The 19,849-nt window shown below is 44.2% G+C and overlaps 1 protein-coding gene across 2 annotated transcripts in view; it reads left to right on the forward strand.

The window, feature by feature from the left end:
- The first annotated feature begins 8,379 nt into the window (after positions 1 to 8,379).
- LOC111162188 (integrin subunit alpha X) overlaps positions 8,380 to 19,849 on the forward strand; it is a 31,052-nt gene continuing 19,582 nt past the window's right edge. For both annotated transcript variants that reach the window (XM_022526415.1, XM_022526416.1), the window contains exons 1-16: positions 8,380 to 8,486; positions 9,074 to 9,179; positions 10,926 to 11,029; positions 11,326 to 11,396; positions 11,550 to 11,664; positions 13,363 to 13,493; positions 13,611 to 13,756; positions 13,997 to 14,150; positions 14,455 to 14,605; positions 14,804 to 14,877; positions 15,075 to 15,204; positions 15,313 to 15,455; positions 15,645 to 15,785; positions 15,879 to 16,088; positions 19,420 to 19,550; positions 19,670 to 19,827. In XM_022526415.1, the coding sequence (XP_022382123.1) occupies positions 8,432 to 8,486; positions 9,074 to 9,179; positions 10,926 to 11,029; positions 11,326 to 11,396; positions 11,550 to 11,664; positions 13,363 to 13,493; positions 13,611 to 13,756; positions 13,997 to 14,150; positions 14,455 to 14,605; positions 14,804 to 14,877; positions 15,075 to 15,204; positions 15,313 to 15,455; positions 15,645 to 15,785; positions 15,879 to 16,088; positions 19,420 to 19,550; positions 19,670 to 19,827 (2,020 nt within the window). In that variant the 5' untranslated portion in view covers positions 8,380 to 8,431. The remainder of the gene's footprint in view (positions 8,487 to 9,073; positions 9,180 to 10,925; positions 11,030 to 11,325; positions 11,397 to 11,549; positions 11,665 to 13,362; positions 13,494 to 13,610; positions 13,757 to 13,996; positions 14,151 to 14,454; positions 14,606 to 14,803; positions 14,878 to 15,074; positions 15,205 to 15,312; positions 15,456 to 15,644; positions 15,786 to 15,878; positions 16,089 to 19,419; positions 19,551 to 19,669; positions 19,828 to 19,849) is intronic.

Consider the following 19,849-nt stretch of genomic DNA (forward strand, 5'->3'; position numbering starts at 1 on the left):
TGTGTATATATACCACATCTTCTTTATCCATTCATCTGTTGATGGACATCTAGGTTCTTTCTATAGTTTGGCTATTATAGACATTGTTGCTATAAACATTTGGGTGCACGTGCCCCTTCAGATCACTACGTTTATATCTTTAGGGTAAATACCCAGTAGTGCAATTGCTGGGTCATAGGGTAGTTCTATTTTCAACACTTTGAGGAACCTCCATGCTGTTTTCCAGAGTGGTTGCACCATCTTGCATTCCCACCAACAGTGTAGGAGGGTTCCCCTTTCTCCGCATCCTCGCCAGCATCTGTCATTTCCTGACTTGTTAATTTTAGCCATTCTGACTGGTGTGAGGTGATATCTCATTGTGGTTTTGATTTGTATTTCCCTGATGCTGAGTGATATGGAGCACTTTTTCATGTGTCTGTTGGCCATCTGGATGTCTTTTTTGCAGAAATGTCTGCTCATGTCTTCTGCCCATTTCTTTTTTTTTTTTTAAAAGATTTTATTTATTTATTTGACAGATAGAGATCACAGGTAGGCAGAGAGGCAGGCAGAGAGAGAGGAGGAAGCAGGCCCCCTGCTGAGCAGAGAGCCCGATGTGGGGCTCGATCCCAGGACCCTGGGACCATGACCTGAGCCGAAGGCAGAGGCTTTAACCCACTGAGCCACCCAGGCGCCCCTTCTGCCCATTTCTTGATTGGATTATTTGTTCTTTGGGTGTTGAGTTTGCTAAGTTCTTTATAGATTTTGGACACTAGCCCTTTATCTGATATGTCGTTTGCAAATATCTTCTCCCATTCTGTCAGTTGTCTTTTGATTTTGTTAACTGTTTCCTTTGCTGTGCAAAAGCTTTTGATCTTGATGAAATCCCAATAGTTCATTTTTGCCCTTGCTTCCCTTGCCTTTGGCGATGTTCTTAGGAAGATATTGCTGCGGCTGAGGTCGAAGAGGTTGCTGCCTGTGTTCTCCTCGAGGATTTTGATGGATTCCTTTCTCACATTGAGGTCCCTTCATCCATTTTGAGTCTATTTTCGTGTGTGGTGTAAGGAAATGGTCCCATTTCATTTTTCTGCATGTGGCTGTCCAATTTTCCCAACACCATTTATTGAAGAGGCTGTCTTTTTTCCATTGGACTTTCTTTGCTGCTTTGTCTAAGATTAGTTGACCATAGAGTTGAGGGTCTATTTCTGGGTTCTCTGTTCTGTTCCAGTGATCTATGTGTCTGCTTTTGTGCTACTACCATGCTGTCTTGATGATGACAGCTTTGTAATAGAGCCTGAAGTCTGGAATTGTGATGCCACCAACTTCAGCTTTCTTTTTCAATATTCCTTTGGCTACTCGAGGTCTTTTCTGGTTCCATGTAAATTTTAGGATTATTTGTTCCATTTCTTTGAAAAAAATGGATGGTATTTTGATAGGAATTGCATTAAATGTGTAGATTGCTTTAGGTAGCATAGACATTTTCACAATATTTATTCTTCCAATCCATGAGCATGGAACATTTTTCCATTTCTTTGTGTCTTCCTCAATTTCTTTCATGAGTACTTTATAGTTTTCTGAGTATAGATTCTTAGCCTCTTTGGTTAGGTTTATTCCTAGGTATCTTATAGTTTTGGGTGCAATTGTAATTGGGATTGACTCCTTAATTTCTCTTTCTTCTGTCTTGTTGGTGTAGAGAAATGCAACTGATTTCTGTGCATTGATTTTATATCCTGACACTTTACTGAATTCCTGTACAAGTTCTAGCAGATTTGGAGTGGAGTCTTTTGGGTTTTCCACATATAGTATCATATCATCTGCGAAGAGTGATAGTTTGACTTCTTCTTTGCTGATTTGGATGCCTTTAATTTCCTTTTGTTGTCTTATTGCTGAGGCTAGGACTTCTAGTACTATGTTGAATAACAGTGGTGATAATGGACATCCCTGACCTTAGTGGAAAAGCTTTCAGTTTTTCTCCATTGAGAATGATATTTGCGGTGGGTTTTTCATAGATGGCTTTGATAATATTGAGGTATGTGCCCTCTATCCCTATACTTTGAAGAGTTTTGATCAGGAAGGGATGCTGTACTTTGTTAAATGCTTTTTCAGCATCTATGGAGAGTATCATATGGTTCTTGTTCTTTCTTTTATTAATGTGTTGTATCACATTGATTGATTTGCGGATGTTGAACCAAACTTGCAGCCCTGGAATAAATCCCACTTGGTCGTGGCGAATAATCCTTTTAATGTACTGTTGAATCCTATTGGCTAGTATTTTGGTGAGAATTTTCACATCTGTGTTCATGAAGGATAATTGGTCTGTGGTTCTCTTTTTTGATGGGATCCTTGTCTGGTTTTGGGATCAAGGTGTTGCTGGCCTCATAAAATGAGTTTGGAAGTTTTCCTTCCATTTCTATTTTTTGGAACAGTTTCAGGAGAATAGGAATTAGTTCTTCTTTAAATGTTTGGTAGAATTCCCCCAGGAAGCCGTCTGGCCCTGTGCTTTTGTTTGTTTGGAGATTTTTGTTGACTGTTTCAATCTCCTTACTGGTTATGGATCTGTTCAGGTTTTCTATTTCTTCCTAGTTCAGTTGTGGTAGTTTATATGTCTCTAGGAATACATCCATTTCTTCCAGATTGTCAAATTTGTTGGTGTAGAGTTGCTCATAGTATGTTCTTATAATTGTCTGTATTTCTTTGGTGCTAGTTGTGATCTCTCCTCTTTCATTCATGATTTTATTTGTTTGGGTCCTTTCTCTTTTCTTTTTGATAAGTCTGGCCAGGGGTTTATCAATCTTATTAATTCTTTCAAAGAACCAGCTCCTAGTTTTGTTGATTTGTTCTATTGTTTTTTGTTTGTTTGTTTCTATTTCATTGATTTCTGCTCTGATCTTTATGATTTCTCTTCTCCTGCTGGCTTTAGGGTTTCTTTCTTGTTCTTTCTCCAGCTCCTTTAGGTGTAGGGTTAGGTTGTGTACTTGAAACCTTTCTTGTTTCTTGAGAAAGGCTTGTACCGCTATATATTTTCCTCTCAGGACTGCCTTTGCTGTGTCCCACAGATTTTGAACCATTGTGTTTTCATCATCATTTGTTTCCATGAATTTTTTCAATTCTTCTTTAATTTCCTGGTTGACCCATTCATTCTTTAGAAGGATGATGTTTAGTCTCCATGTATTTGGGTTCTTTCCAAATTTCCTCTTGTGATTGAGTTCTAGCTTCAGAGCATTGTGGTCTGAAAATATGCAGGGAATGATCCCAATCTTTTGATACTGGCTGAGACCTGATTTAGGACCCAGGATGTGATCTATTCTGGAGAATGTTCCATGTGCACTAGAGAAGAATGTGTATTCTGTTGCTTTGGGATGGAATATTCTGAATATATCTGTGATGTCCCTCTGGTCCAGTGTGTCATTTAAGGCCTTTATTTCCTTGTTGATCTTTTGCTTAGATTATCTGTCCATTTCAGTGAGGAGAGTGTTAAAGTCCCCTACTATTATTGTATTATGGTTGATGTGTTTCTTTGATTTTGTTATTAATTGGTTTATACAGTTGGCTGCTCCTATGTTAGGGACATAGATATTTAAAATTGTTAGATCTTCTTGTTGGAAAGATCCTTTGAGTATGATATAGTGTCCTTCCTCATCTCTTATTATGGACTTTGGCTTAAAATCTAATTGATCTGATATAAGGATTGCCACCCCTGCTTTCTTCTGATGTCCATTAGCATGGTAAATTGTTTTCCACCCCCTCACTTTAAATCTGGAGGTGTCTTCGGGTCTAAATGAGTTTCTTGTAGGCAACAAGACATTCTGTTGCCTACATTCTGACACCCTGTGTCTTTTGATTGGGGTATTTAGCCCATTAACATTCAGGGTAACTATTGAGAGATATGAGTTTAGTGCCATTGTATTGCCTGTAAGGTGACTGTTCCTGTATATTGTCTCTGTTCCTTTCTGATCTACTACTTTTAGGCTCTCTCTTTACTTAGAGAACCCCTTTCAATATTTCCTGTAGAGCTGGTTTGGTGTTTGCAAATTCTTTCAGTTTTTGTTTGTCCTGGAAGCTTTTTATCTCTCCTTCTATTTTCAATGATAGCCTAGCTGGATTTAGTATTCTTGGCTGCATGTTTTTCTCGTTTAGTGCTCTGAATATATCATGCCAGCTCTTTCTGGCCTGCCAGGTCTCTGTGGATAAGTCTGCTGCCAATCTAATATTTTTACCATTGTATGATACAGACTTCTTTTCCCGGGCTGCTTTCAGGATTTTCTCTTTGTCACTAAGACTTGTAAATTTTACTATTAGGTGATGGGGTGTGGACCTATTCTTGTTGATTTTGAGGGGGGTTCTCTGCACCTCCTGGATTTTGATGCTTGTTCCTTTTGCCATATTAGGGAAATTCTCTCCAATAAACCTTCTGCTCCCCTCTCTCTTTCTTCTTCTTCTGGAATCCCAATTATTCTAATGTTGTTTCATCTTATGGTGTCACTCATCTCTCGAATTCTCCCCTCGTGGTCCAGTAGCTGTTTGTCCCTCTTTTGCTCAGCTTCTTTATTCTCTGTCATTTGGTCTTCTATATCGCTAATTCTTTTTTCTGCCTCATTTATTCTAGCAGTGAGAGCCTCCATTTTTGATTGCACCTCATTAACAGCTTTTTTGATTTCAACTTGGTTAGATTTTAGTTCTTTTATTTCTCCTGAAAGGGCTTTTATATCTCCCGAGAGGGTTTCTCTAATATCTTCCATGCCTTTTTCGAGCCTGGCTAGAACCTTGAGAATCGTCATTCTGAACTCTAGATCTGACATATTACCAATGTCTGTATTGATTAGGTCCCTAACCTTCGGTACTGCCTCTTGTTCTTTTTTTTGTGGTGAATTTTTCTGCCTTGTCATTTTGTTCAGGTAAGAGTATATGAAGGAGCAAGTAAAATACTAAAAGGGTGGCAAAGACCCCAGGTAAATACGCTTTAACCAAATCAGAAGAGATCCCAAATCGTGGTGGGGGGGGGGGGAGAAAGGGGATAAAACGAGGTTCAGAAAAAAAATAGAAACAATTGAAAAAAGAAAATGAATAAAGAAAAAATATAAAAAAGAAAAAATACATATATATTAGATAAACTAGTTAAAAAACGTTAAAAAAGAAAAGGGTAAAAGTTAAAAAAATTTAGCAGAAGAAGAAAAAAAATTGAAAAAGAAGAAAAAAAATTAATTTAACTGCAAGACTAAAGAATCATGGGGAGAAACCCACGAGTTCTGTGCTTTGCTTTCTCCTCCTCTGGAATTCTGCTGCTCTCCTTGGTATTGAACCTGCACTCCTTGGTAGGTGAACTTGGTCCTGGCTGGATTTCTTGTTGATCTTCTGGGGGAAGGGCTTGTTGTAGTGATTCTCAAGTGTCTTTGCCCCAGGTGGAGTTGCATCGCCCTTACCGGGGCCAGGCAGAGTAATCAGCTCGGGTTTGCTTTCAGGAGCTTTTGTTCCCTAAGTGCTTTCTGTAGAGTTCCGGAGGACGGGAATGAAGATGGCAGCCTCCCGGTCTCTGGCCTGGAGGAGTCGAGAGCTCGGGGCCCCACTCCTCAGTGTGCTCTCAGAGAATAGCGCCCAATTACTCCCATCACCCTGGCCTCGGGCCGCGCTCTGAGCTCACCGAGCCTGCGACCGGTTCAAGGTAACCCCGAGCTGAGAGTCACTCCTCGGCTCTGTCTCTGTAGCCGGCTTCCCCATTCTAATACCTGCAAGCTCTGTGACACTCAGACACCCCCGATCCTTCTGTGACTCTGCGGGACCTGAGGCCAGACTGACCCCGCGTGGGCTTCACCCTGGTTTAGCCTCTGGAGCTATATCCCTCAGTGGAACAGACTTTTTTTTTTTTTTTAAGATTTTATTTATTTATTTGACAGAGATCACAAGTAGGCAGAGAGGCAGGCAGAGAGAGAGAGAGGAGGAAGCAGGTTCCCTGCCGAGCAGAGAGCCCGATGCGGGGCTCAATCCCAGGACCCTGGGATCATGACCTGAGCTGAAGGCAGAGGCTTTAACCTGCTGAGCCACCCAGGCACCCCGGAACAGACTTTTAAAAGTCCTGATTTTGTGCTCTGTTGCTCCGCCACTTGCCGGGAGCCAGCCCCTCCCCCCGCGGTCTATCTTCCCGTTGCTTTGGATTCACTTCTTCACCAGTCCTACCTTTCAGAAAGTGGTTGATTTTCTCTTTCTAGAATTGCTGTTCTTCTTCTCTTTGATCTCCCGCTGGATTTGTAGGTGTTTGCAATCTTTAGATAAGCTATCTAGCTGATCTCCCGCTACCTGAAGTAGTCTCAGCCTGCTACTTCTCTGCCATCTTGACTCCTATTTTATTTTATTTTTTATGCTCATTCTCTTTTTTAAATTTTAATTAATTAATTAATTAATTATTTCTTTTCAGCGTAACAGTATTCATTGTTTTTGCACCACACCAAGTGCTCTATGCAATACCTGCCCTCCCTAATACCCACCACCTGGCTCCTCCAACCTCCCACCCCCTGCCCTTTCAATACTCAACTTTTGTAGCAACAGGGACAGGACTGGAAGAGATTATGCTGAGTGAAATAAGTCAAGCAGAGAGAGTCAATTATCATATGGTTTCACTTATTTGTGGAGCATAACAAATAACATGGAGGACATGGGGAGATGGAGAGGAGAAGGGAGTTGAGGGAAATTGGAAGGGGAGGTGAACCATGAGAGCCTATGGACTCTGAGGATTTTATTTTTAAGTAATCTATTTTTTTTTCATTGTGAATCTGAGAGTCAATGTTTAACTTATTTTTGTTTGTTTATCTATTTATTTTCAGTTAGCCACTGTATAGTACATCATTAGTTTTTGATGTAGTCCTTACACCAACGTGGGGCTTGAACTCACAACCCGAAGACCAGGATTCATGTGCTCCACTGACTAAGCCAGCCAGGCACCCAGGGACATTTGTACTTTTATTACCACCCCCCACTTTGTGGATGAGTAAACTGGAACCTAGAGAGGTTGAAAGAGTCCAAGCTCTTAAACACTGAATTTTGGTTTTCAAAATCAAAGTAGTCCTACCTCACTGCTCCCCCCACTGCCACCCAACTCCTACAAGTATTCTCAGGGACCATCACCACAGTCCTCCCCTTAGGGAGCAGTTAGCCTCCAGTCCATTCCCATGGCCACTAGCTCACCCTATAGTGCCCCATTACCTTCCTCTTAACTGATCTGTCTCCAGCTAGTTCCCAATGAAACCCAATTCATATAGCCCCTCTTTTTAGCTTCCTTAAATGTAAATTTGAAGATTTCATTCTTCCTAATTTGATACAATGCTTCCCTCTGCCCTCAGGATAAAATAAACATGCCTTAAGGGGGCTTTCCAGACCTGGGTCCTACTTCTCCTCTCCCCCGCCTTCCATGGTATTGACCTCATTTCTTGCCACTTCCTACCTCCTACTCTCTGGTTTCCCATCACTGCTTTCCCAAGATGCACACTCATTCTCATGCTTCTTCTACATTTGGTTACTCCTTCTGAAATACACACCCCTATGGTCAGTTGCCTTCAAGACTCAGTTCAAGTGCCCCTCCAGGAAGACTTTCAGGAAATCCACACCCTTCTAACTTGAGTAAGCTACTCTGTGGTCTGTGGGCTTCTCATTTCATAGCAAAATCTTGCTGTTTGCACATCTGTCTTTATAGACCCCAGGGCTTGTGTTTTTGTTTTATCTTTTTGTTGTTAGAGAGGTACATGATCAGCCTCAAATTAGCGTGCTGTGTAAATGATTGAATATTCACTCTGTTCTCCTCCTAAGGCCTGGATTCTTGACTTGTAGCTAGCCCAGAGGTTTCCAGGTCTGAAGTGGAGGGTCCCCATCAGGGTCTTCATTAGGGCCCTAACTAGTGGTTTTCCCTTGCCAGATGAACTGAAATTTCAAGGTCAAGAGGAACCTTCTGCCAGTACAACTAGAGAAACTTGGAGAGGTGTTGCAGGGCAGGGATCTACAACCACCTAAACCTAGTTTGGTAAGGCAAAAGAAGCAAGCCCAGATATTTCTGGTTAGAAAGACTCCTGAAGGAGCTTCTGTGTGGCTCAGTTGGTTAAGCATCTGCTTTCAGCTCAAGTCATGATTCCGGGGTCCTGGGATCAGGCCCTGCATTGGACTTCCTGCTCAACAGGGAGCCTGCTTCTCCCTCTCCCACTCTCCCTGCATGTGCTCTCTGTCCCTCTGTGTCAAATAAATAAATAAAATCTAAAAAAAAAAAAAAAAAGGAAAGACTCTGACATACAGCATATGTGGGCTATGTCGACCCATTTTTTTCTGCTTAATTTAGTCCTTTTCTCCGCCCTCTACCTCTGAGTCATGCTGACAGCTTCCCTTCCTGCTTCTGGCCTCCTGACCACCTCTCTGCACATTTGTTCCCTCTGCACCCTGGTTCAGCTGTTCTCTCAGTGGCTGAGGAGCTCAGAAGCTCATGTCTGACCTTCCAGTCATGATGAGGATCAGAACATCCCTCCTCTTGTTGATGGGTAAGTCATGGGCCCCAGTGAAGGGATATGAGAAGATTGGGTCCAGGTAGAGAGAGAGCTGAGACTGTACATGTTTTAGACCCACACATTAAGGGGGGGATCTGGAAATACATAGGGTTTGGGATCTGGAGTTTTTGGAGGGAGAGGATATTGAAGAACTAATTTTAGGGGAGTTTAAGAGATACTAGAAAAGGAGCCAATTGCCTGAATAATCCAGTGAATTCCCAAGTAGGAAGAACAAGTCAAACTTATACTCTATTCACAATATTACTTTGGCCTAAGTTTTCCTGGATTCTTCCTCTTGGAAGCCCCCAGTGGTAGGGGTGACAAAGGAGTGTCTTTAGAGCTTGTGTGTTGCTCTGTGTAAATGGAGAATTGAAGCTTGCCAGTGGGTCGGTGGGTGGAGAACTGTCTCTGGACTGCCTGAGGAGAGAAGGACGGGTGAGGGAGGCCAGAGGCTGGGAGTTCAGAAATCCAGGAGATGCTGGGACATTGGGCCTACAGGAGAGAACAGGTGTTGGGGGCTGGGGAGATGGAACAGGAGGAAGACCCTTCTTCAGAGTTTCTTTTCTCACCCCCTTCCCCAGCCTTGGCTTCTTCTCTCTGCTTCAACTTGGACACAGACCAGCCAACAATTTTCCTTATGGACAGTGCTGGATTTGGACACAGCGTGGTCCAGTATGGCAACACCTGGTAAGGACTGGGTGGTGATTTGCCTTTGATTCTTACCAGCTCCTCTCCATGCATAGGGTCCTGTCCTTCCCCATGACCCTCTTATCCTCTGTTTGGTGTGGCAGTTCCCCCAGTGCTATGGAGAGTTGGACTGAAAGCAGGTGTTGTCATGCCATCTTGATAATCACAACTAATATTTATCGAGGGCTTACTAAGTGGGCCCTGATCTGTTTTATTTTATTTCATTTTATTATTTTATTTTACTTTAAATTCCAGTATAGTTAACATAAAGTGTTACTATTAGTTTCAGGTGTACAATATAGTGATTCAAAAATTCCATACATCACCTGGTGCTCGTCATGACAAATGCACTCCTTAACCCCCTCACCTGTTGTACCGATCCCCCCCCATGCCCATATCCTCTGGTAACCATTGGTTGGTTCTCTATAATTAAGAGTCTGTGTCTTGGTTTGTCTCTCCCTGTTTTTTGTTTGCTTTGTTTCTTAAATTCCACATGTAAGTGAAATGACATGGTATTTGTCTTTCTCTGACTGACTGATTTCACTTAGCATAATATTCTTTAGCTCCATCTATGCCATTGCAAATGACAAGAGTTCATTCTTTTTTGTGGCTGAATAATACCTCTATCTCTGTTTATCTGTATATACCACATCTTATTTATCCATTCATCAGTTGGTGGACACTGGCTGCTTCCATCTCTTGGCTATTATAAATATTGTTGCTATAAACATCAGGGTTCATGTAGCCCTTTCAAATTAGTATTTTGTATTATTTGGGTAAATATCCAGTAGTACAATTGCTAGATCATAGGATATTTCTATTTTTAACTTTTTGAGGAACCTCCATACTCTTTTCCACAAGGGCTGCACCAGTTTGCGTTCCCACCAACAGTGCACAAGTGTTCCTTTTTTTCCACAACCTCATCAACACCCCTTTTTTAAAATAAAAAAATTTATTAACATATAATGTATTATATGCCACAGGGGTAAGGGTATGTGAATCATCAGGCCTACACATTTCACAGCACTCACCATAGCACATACCCTCCCCAATGTCCATAACCCAGCTACCCTATCCCTACCCCCCACCCCCAGCAACCCTCAGTTTTTTTCCTGAGATCAAGAGTCTCTTATGGTTTGTCTCCCTCCCAATCCCATCTTCATCAACACCTCTTGTTTCTTGTGTTGATTTTAGCCATTCTGATAGGTGTGAGGTGATATCTCACTGTAGTTTTGATTTGAATTTTTAGGTGAACACTGATTCATTCTTCACAATAATCTTATGAGGTACATAGGTATCAACTGTTCAACAAATATTTATTGAACACCTACTACTAAATATTTCAGGAGCCAGGCATACACCAGAAAACAAAATAGACAAAAAAAATCCCTCCCATGTGGAACTTACAATGTATTAATCTCCACTTTGCAGATGGGAGGCTTAGAGGAGTGAAACAAACTTACTGAGGAGAAGTCTGGCTCTGCTGTCCACATTCTTTTTTAAAAAATTTAAAAAGATTTTTATATATTTATTTGACAAACAGAGAGAGATAGTGAGAGAGGGAACACAAGCAGGGGTAGTGGGAGAGGGAGAAGCCAGCTTCCTGTGGAACAGGAAGCCTGATACAGGGCTTGATTCCAGGACCCTGAGATCATGACCTAAGCAATAGCAGACACTTAATGACAGAACAACCCAGGCACCCTGCTGTCCACATTCTTAATTATAGTGTTCTTTGTCTCCCTCCAGGGTGGTGGTTGGAGCCCCCCAGGAGATAAAGGGTACCAACCAAACAGGCAGTCTCTACCGGTGTGACTACAGCATGGGCAAGTGTGAGCCCATCCACCTGCAGAGTGAGTCACTGCCCCTCCTTAGGACTTGGGTCTAGACTCTCATGCTCTAGGGAACTGCGGGGAGCACAGAAAACCTATTTCTCAGTTCCAGCTCTGTCTGCGACCCTTAACCTTACAGGCTTCCTTACCCCCTTATGGCCTCCCTGTCCATCACACCCCCGCACTCCCATGGCTCCATCAAGACCTGAAAGCCCATCACCAGTCAGACTTCTTTGTCTTTCAGGGTTGAGGTGACCCCTGCCCAGATCTTTTACAGTCTCCTCTGTCCTGTGGGTAACACATATCTGTCCCCTCAGTACCCCCAGAAGCTGTGAACATGTCCCTGGGCCTGTCCCTGGCAGCCTCCACTAGTCCCTCTCAGCTGCTGGTGAGTTGCCTTGGGTTGTGGAACTGTCCTGAGGGAAGGAGTGGGGACCTATAGCTGGTGTGGCTAGGGGTCTAGGGGAGGGTGAAGGTACTGGGATAGGAGGATGGGATGGAAGGAGGAGCAGGCCCTCCCATCAGGCACCTCTGTCCCTAGGCCTGTGGCCCCACAGTGCACCGTACATGCAGGGAGAACATGTACTTGATGGGGTTCTGCTTCCTGATGGGCTCTTCTTCTTGGCAAGCCCAGAGGTTCCCGGCTGCCCTGCAGGGTGAGTGTTGGGGGGCCACTGGCTCCTTTGAGGAGCATACACGCCTTGTGACTGGGTAAAAAAAAAGATATCTGGAAAAAAATATTACTGGTTGGGAGAGTGGTTCCAAATGTGGGCTGGGGAGTCACTGCCTGATTTTACACCTTGCCCTGTCACTGTCCCACTTACCCTCTTGGAGACTCAGTTTTTTCATCTGTCTGATGGTGATAATGACACAACCAAGCCTAAGAGGGACAGAAGATGATCCATGGCCAGGATTTAACACAGTGCCTGGCAAGTGATGAAAGCTCATTTAATGTTAGCTGCTATTATTTTTAGGAGAAGGGGATTTATTTGCACACAGTACATCCTAGGGTATAATAACCACTTGGTTTTTGGAAATGTGTGATGAGGGTGAAGACAGTCTGAGTGGTATGTGTGTGTGTATGTATGGATGTATATATCTGTGCATATGCATATATGTGTGTATGCATGTGTCTGATGTATATTTGCATGCAAATGTATACATGAGTATGTGTGTCTGTGTGTACATATGAGTATGCATCTGTATATGTGTGTATGTATATGTGAATATGTATGTATGAATGTATGTGTATACACATATGTATATATGCACACACGTACACATGCATATGCACACATGTATATATGTACATATATGCATGTGTGTGTGTGCATGCAGGTTGAGGCATAGGGTCTGGCTTTCCCAATGTTGATAGGGGTGGGAGATACAGAGTAAGAACAGTAAGTTTTCAGATCTAACCACGGCAGTTCTAGGCCTCTTCTTTTTTTTTTTAAACATTTTTTTTAAGATTTTATTTATTTATTTGACAGAAATCACAAGTAGGCAGAGAGGCAGGCAGAGAGAGAGGAGAAAGCAGGCTCCCTGCTGAGCAGAGAGCCCGATGTGGGGCTCGATCCCAGGACCCTGGGATCATGACCTGAGCCGAAGGCAGAGGCTTTAACCCACTGAGCCACCCAGTTGCCCCCTTAGGCCTCTTCTTGGTCTCACATTTACACTCAGGCTCCTGGGGAGATTGACATCTGGCCACTGAATGGAGTGCCCTTATAGTACCTCGTAGACTCTAGACTTCACTCATAGGAGCCTGGGCTCCCTTCAGAACACCCAGGTGGGGACCTCTGGAACAGAAAGGGGAACCTGAGAGAGTTTCCTCTTTTTTTTTTTTTGACCACTTCTGAATTCACTCAGGAGGGGCTTAAGGACCTATATTTAAGCTGAGAACAGAATAGGGCCAGTATGTGGCTGTTGTCAGGGGTGACATTAAAAATATTTAGCAAAAAGTACAGTTTGGCACTAATGAAGATGGACTCTGGCCAGGGGCTGAAGCAGTCCCCTTTCATTGCTAGATCATGGAGATGTGGGGAAAGAGGTAGAGTAGGGCTTGGGAAAGAGGTATGGACAGCCAAGCTACCTTGGGGAATGGCTCCCAGCTTCTTACCATCTGGATTGGAGGAACTTTTACTTTTTTTTTTTTTTTTAAATAAACCAGGCTGACTACACATGTGTGAGCAGCTGTGTCACAGATGTAGCTTCTTTAAGGACTTTAGGAGGCCAAAGGGCCCTGTTCTATGCAGGGTTTGTGGAAGCCCTTGGGTTGGGGTGGAGAGTTCTTACAGCCAAGAGGTCCTAGGCTCTGGGTGTGTTCTTTGGAGGACTGGTGCCACCTCTTTTCCCAGAATGTCCAAGGCAAGAGCAGGATATCGTGTTCCTGATCGATGGCTCAGGCAGCATCTCCTCCCAGGATTTTACCAAGATGTTGAATTTTGTGAAGGCTGTGATGAGCCAGTTCCCGAAACCTAGCACCCAGGTGTGTCCTTGGGAGAGGGAAGGGAAGTGTGCAGGGCCCCTGTGGGAGGCTTGTGGGTGGAGTGCCCACGGTTCTGCTCAAGTGGCCTTGGCTCCCAGCCCCCTGCAATTCTCCCAGTTCTCCCTGATGCAGTTTTCCGACAAGTTCCGGGTGTACTTCACTTTCAAAGAGTTCACATACAGCTCAAAGCCACTATACCTGTTGGATTCTATACAGCAGCTGAGAGGGTATACTCACACAGCCACAGCCATCCAAATAGTCACGTGAGTCCTGACTTCTCCTGGGTCCTTCCCTAAAGCATCTGGGTCTTCCTTTAGGCCTCATCTCTCTCCATGAGAGAGGGACAGGTTGGTACTGAAATTCAGCCTGTGGTTTTCTCATCCAGCTGGGGACCTATGGGTGGGAGCAGGGCCTCCAAGGGATAGGGGGCATCTCCTTCCCAAAAGACATGAGGAGCTAGCAGCAGGCCTGTTCATAGGTCTCTGGATCCTTTTCTCTGACAGAAACGAACTGTTCAGTACCTCAAAAGGAGCCCGAAAAGATGCCTCCAAGATCCTCATTGTCATCACAGATGGGCAAAAACAAGGCGACCGCCTGGGTTATGAGGATGTCATCCCTATGGCTGAGGCTGCGGGTATCATCCGCTATGCAGTTGGGGTAGGATGTGGACATACCCTGTCACCACTTCCTCCCCTTGCTTCCTCTTAAGGCAACTTCCCTTTCTAGGATGAAACCGCCAGCTCTCTCAGCTCCTACTACCTTCAGGATGAAAGCTGTGTCTGGGGACCCTGATCCTTTTACCTAACCTCCTCAATGCTGTTTGAGCCTTATTTTTCTCATCTGTACACTGTGTGTAATAATACTGACCTTGAGGGGTTACTGGAGTATGTCAGCATCCAGCATGTGCTAGGCATATTAGATTAATGATTGTTTTCACTGAGTTGGTCTTCACTGGGGACAGGTGGGATCAGCTTTTCGATACCAACATTCCTGGAAAGAATTGAATGACATTGCATCGAAGCCCTCACATGAGTACATTTTTAAAGTGGAGAATTTTGATGCTTTGAGAGACATTCAAAACCAACTAAAAGAGAAGATCTTTGCCATTGAGGGTAAGCTACAGAAGAAAGTACTCATTTCAGAAACCCTCACCCATAAATGCTTCTTGAACCTGGATCCCCATGCCATGGGCATAAACCCATCCCTTTGGGTATTAATCTCCCACATTAGATCCTTTAAAGCTGAGGTGTCCTCAGACTTGGCAAAGCCTATCTTTCTCTCTGAAACCCAGGTGTCATGCCTTCCACCAGGTACGCAGACCATAAGCAGTAGTTCCTTTGAATTGGAGATGTCCCAGGAGGGCTTCAGTGCTGTGATCACACCTGTGAGTGGGGCCCCTTTCAAGCCATTGATGTAGGAAGAGGGATAAGTGGTAGGAGGGAAGGTAAGGAGGGGTATTTGATAAGTGAGTGGAGGAAGAGAATTCCAAATAATGAGCAGAGTCGGTGGCAGGCATTGCTTGGGAATCGGCTGTCCTCATTTGGCTTAGGCCTGCTCAGCCCTGGAATCCTTTCCTCCCAGGATGGACCAGTTCTGGGGACAGTGGGGAGCTTCAGCTGGTCTGGAGGTGCCTTCCTGTACCCCCAAAACAAAAGACCCACTTTCATCAACATGTCTCAAGAGAATGTGGACATGAGGGACTCTTACCTGGGTGAGAAAGGGCTGTGGTTGGGGACAGAGGTGGGACATGAGCTGCCTGGGAAGGTCAGGAGCTCAGGGGTGGGAAGGAAGATTTTGTGCTGAGTTGTGCCCTCCTCAGGTTACTCCACTGAGCTGGCTTTTTGGAAGGGGGTCCAGAGCCTGATCCTGGGGGCCCCCCGCCATCAGCATACTGGGAAGGCTGTCATTTTCACCCAGGCATCTGGGCAATGGAGGCCGAAGGCTGAAGTTGCAGGGACCCAGGTTGGGTGCTGAGGAAGCCAGAGTGGAACATGAGGGTGGCAGGGTCTGCAGGGGCAGAGAGGGAGGAGATGAAGGGTTTTGGGAGCCTCTAGGGGGGAGGTCCTGGTGGCTGGGGAGAAGTGGGACCTGTTCCAGAAGGGACTGCCTCTGGCAGGGGCAGGCAGCATGACTTCAGGCTGTGCCTTGCAGATTGGCTCTTACTTTGGGGCCTCCCTCTGCACTGTGGATGTGGATAGAGATGGCAGCTCTGACCTTGTCCTCATCGGGGCTCCTCATTACTATAAGCCAACCCGAGGGGGGCAGGTGTCTGTGTGCCCCTTGCCCCAGGGGGTGAGTGTATGATGAGACCAGGGCTGGGTGGGGCCTGGGTGTGGGGTGGAGGGATTGTCTGTGTTGGGACCTGACACTGGTTTTGTTCTGCAGAGGGCTAAGTGGCAATGTGAGGTCATTCTCTGTGGGGAGCAAGGCCACCCCTGGGGCCGCTTTGGGGCAGCCCTGACAGTGCTGGGGGATGTGAATGGGGACAAGCTGACAGATGTGGCCATTGGGGCTCCAGGAGAGCAGGAGAGCCAGGGTGCTGTCTACCTATTTCATGGAACCTCAGGGCTGGGCATCAGCCCCTCCCACAGTCAGGTGAGGCCCAGTCACATGTCCTTTTGTTACAACAACTTCTTCCTTGCTTCTTCTTGTTTTCTATTCTGCCACCAGAAAATTCTCCTTTACCTCTTCTTACGTCTTTGTCCAGCACTGGCACCTTGTAGGCAGCAAGCAAAATCTGTGGAACTTAAAAATGAACACATTGTAATGTTCTCTGCTTTGTAGGAGGACTTGATTTTTTTAAATTTATTTTTTATTTTTTATTTATTTACTTGACAGAGGTCACAAGTAGAGGCAGATAGAGAGAGAGGAGGAAGCAGGTTCCCTGCTGAGCAGAGAGCCCGATGTGGGGCTCGATCCCAGGACCCTGGGATCATGACCTGAGCCGAAGGCAGAGGCTTTAACCCACTGAGCCACCCAGGTGCCCAGAGGACTTGATTTTTGAGTGAGATCTCCACTCAGGACTTTTAATCCCACAGTGGCTTTATAAGGTACATAGGCCAGGTATTAACAGATCCATTTTAGAAATGAAATCTGGGGCATGGAAAATACCAGTGATTTGACTTGTCCAAGGTTTATAGTGGATCAGGAATGGTGATGAGTTAGGTTCCAATTTCCTGACTTCTAACCCAGTTCTTGGTCTCTTCATGGCTCCCTGTTGCCAGTCTAGGTCTGGCTGCCTTAGTCTGCCTGTCTACTCACCCCTTCTTCTCCATGGATGCTATATGACCATTCCCTCATGCCATCAGCTGTCCTGCCAAATGTCTGTCTTGATGGGGAAAGCTCCCTGAAAAGGGGAGACTTCTTCCCTTGGCAAAAGTCAAAGAAAGCCCCATTTAAAAATAGTAAAAGTGGGGCACCTGGGTGGCTCAGTAGGTTAAAGCCTCTGCCTTCGGCTCAGGTCGTGATCTTAGGGTCTTGGGATCAAGCCCCACATCTGGATCACTGCTCAGTGGGGAGCCTGCTTCGCCCTCTCTCACTGCCTGCCTCTCTGCCTACTTGTGATCTCTGTCTGTCAAATAAATAAATAAAATTTTGAAAAAAAATAGGTAAAAGATCTGAACAGACATACAAAGGACCAATACATATATGAAAAAATGCTGAACATCATTAGTCATCAGTCATCAGAAATCAAAACCACTATGAGACACTACTTCATACCCACTATGATGGCTAGAATAAAAAAGACAGATAATAGAAAGTGTTGATGAGAATGTGGAAAATTTGGTACCCTCACACTCTGCTGGTGGGAATATAAAACGCTGCAGTCACTTTAGAATACATCTGGCAGTTTCTCGAAAGGTTATATGTAGAGTCATTGTATGACCTAGCAATTGTACACTGTATGACTCGAGAAAATTGAAAACCTATGTCCACACAAAACGTTATACATGAATATTTATAGTAGCATTATTGATGATATCTAAAATGTAGAGACAGTCCAAATGTCCATTAGCTGATGAACACATACATTCTATTGTAAATAAATATGCATACAATGGAATACTATTTGGCCATAAAAGGAATGAAGAACTAGTATTTGCTATATGAATGAACCCCTTCTTTTCCTTATGCTAAGTAAAAGAATCCAGAAACAAAAGGGTACATATTGTATGATTCTTTTTATATGAAAGGTAAATAGGTAACTCCATAGAGACAGAAAGTAGATAAGGGGTTGTCAGGTGCTGGTGGTGGAGGAAAATAGGGAAAAGGGGGTGAGTGATAAAGGGTATGGTTTTTTTGGGGGGGGTGATGAAAATGTTCTAAAATTGATTTGGTGTTGGTGGCATAACTCTGACAACTTCTTAAAACCATTGAGTTGTATACTTTATGAATTACATCTTAAAAAGTTTTTATAAAAAAATGTCAAAGAAGATCCCTATAGTACTGTTACTTCCTAACTATAGGATATTACACACCTCTCTGTGCTCAGTTTCCCCATCTGTAAAATGGTCATAGTAAGAGAACCAACCTCACTGGGCTGCTACTGTGAGGATTAAATGAGTTAGTACATGAAGAGTATATACATAGTAAAAATGTATATATGTACCTGGCATATAATAGGTATTACAGTATTATAATCAATGATCGTTAATACAATTTAACAACTGAAAGGGTTCTAAAGAACTTGGAACTTTAAGAAGAGAATGAAAGGCTTTGTTGACAGTAGCACCAGACGTTAAGGAATTGCATTCATTCTGCACCAACTGGTTTAACCTTCCCTTTGTTGCAGCAGTTTAAAGGTGTATGTATGAACACCCGCAATTACAAATATCACTTGATATTGCAAGTATCGCTTGAGTTATACCTGAAAGTCTTGACTCTAAGAGAAGGCCTTTCCAGATTTGCCGGTCCACCCTGATTTTCTTCCTTCCCACTACTTGACTGGGAAGGACTGGCCTTGTTCCCACTGGACCCACACACTAATCTGAGGATGTGGCAGTGAGATCAGTTTTCTTGAGCATGAGGCTGCTTGACTGGATTTGTGCTAACTCTACCTACCTCTTTCTTTTTAGATGACCTTAGTAATTAGTAAATTTAACTTTCATTTTATTATTACTATGCTTAATGCCTGCCAGTCCAGCCGTGCTTAGAGATTTTAAAGGGCACATTCTCCAAAGGGTTGGTCATTATAGGAACAATGGAATTAAAAGAGAAGGAACCCACAGGGAGGCAATGTTCCAGAGCTTAGAATTTTCTTGTGGCTATAGCCACTTCCCATTCCAACTTTTCCCCTCCTTGTCCTCTGAAGAGATAGGGTGGCCCTGGAAAGCAAAAAGGGTCCCTGGGCATCGAGTCAGAGGGTTTGATTTCAGGTCTGGAGGTGACCTCTTAAAGGCTCTGTGGCCTTGGCACTCTCTGCAAAGTATGGAAGTGGGGTTAGATGAGCTCTGAGTTTCCCCTCTAGCTCTAATACTCATCATGATCAATGACTAGTGATTTCTTCTGTTCAAAGACATATATGCATTAATTCATTTACTACTTACTGCTAAAGTCTAAGATATTATTATCCCTATGTGAAAGATGAGGAAACTGAGGCACAGTAAGATTGGATCCTGGCCCAAGGCCTCATGGCTCATGAGAAGAGCCAGAAATTGACCTGAGAGTAAGTGGATGAATGAATGAATGAGACACAGGTCACCAGGCCAACCTTTCAATCACCACTTCTTCATTTATGTCTTAGAGATCTTTTCTCTGGTCATTATTTTCCCACCCCACCTCCTCTTTTTTAGGTACTTCTGGTGATATCTTTTCATTACTCACCTCTTTCTGTCTCCCACATTCCTACCTTCCTGTTCCTCTTATTGCTCATTTCCAACTTGTTTCCATCACTCTCAATCTGCCCTGCCTTTCCCTCTCTTTTCAGAGGATCTCAGCCTCCCAGTTCTCTCCCAGCCTCCAGTATTTTGGGCAGTCACTGAGTGGGGGCCAAGACCTTACCCTGGATGGACTGGTGGACCTTGCCGTGGGGGCCCAGGGACAGGCGCTGCTGCTTAGGTGAGAAAGTCCTTCTCAAACACTTCCAGGTCTGCTTAGGATTTTAGCCTCCCCACCCCCATCCCAGTTTGCCCTCCTGGGACCAAGGTCCTACCCTCAGCTCAGTGTTCTGCCCATAGGACCAGACCTGTACTCAGGGTGTGGATGCGAATCCAATTCAAACCTGCAGAGATAGCCAGGTCTCTGTTTGAGTGTCGCGAAGAGACCTCCTCTGTCAATGCACTGGGTGATGCTAATGTCTGTCTTCATATTTATGAAAGTCCCAAGAATCGGCTGGGTGAGTCCTCACCTCTCTGACC

This window comes from Enhydra lutris, unplaced genomic scaffold, assembly GCF_002288905.1.
Source record: "Enhydra lutris kenyoni isolate GAN:26980312 unplaced genomic scaffold, ASM228890v2 scaffoldscaffold90, whole genome shotgun sequence".
Classification (NCBI taxonomy): domain Eukaryota; kingdom Metazoa; phylum Chordata; class Mammalia; order Carnivora; family Mustelidae; genus Enhydra; species Enhydra lutris.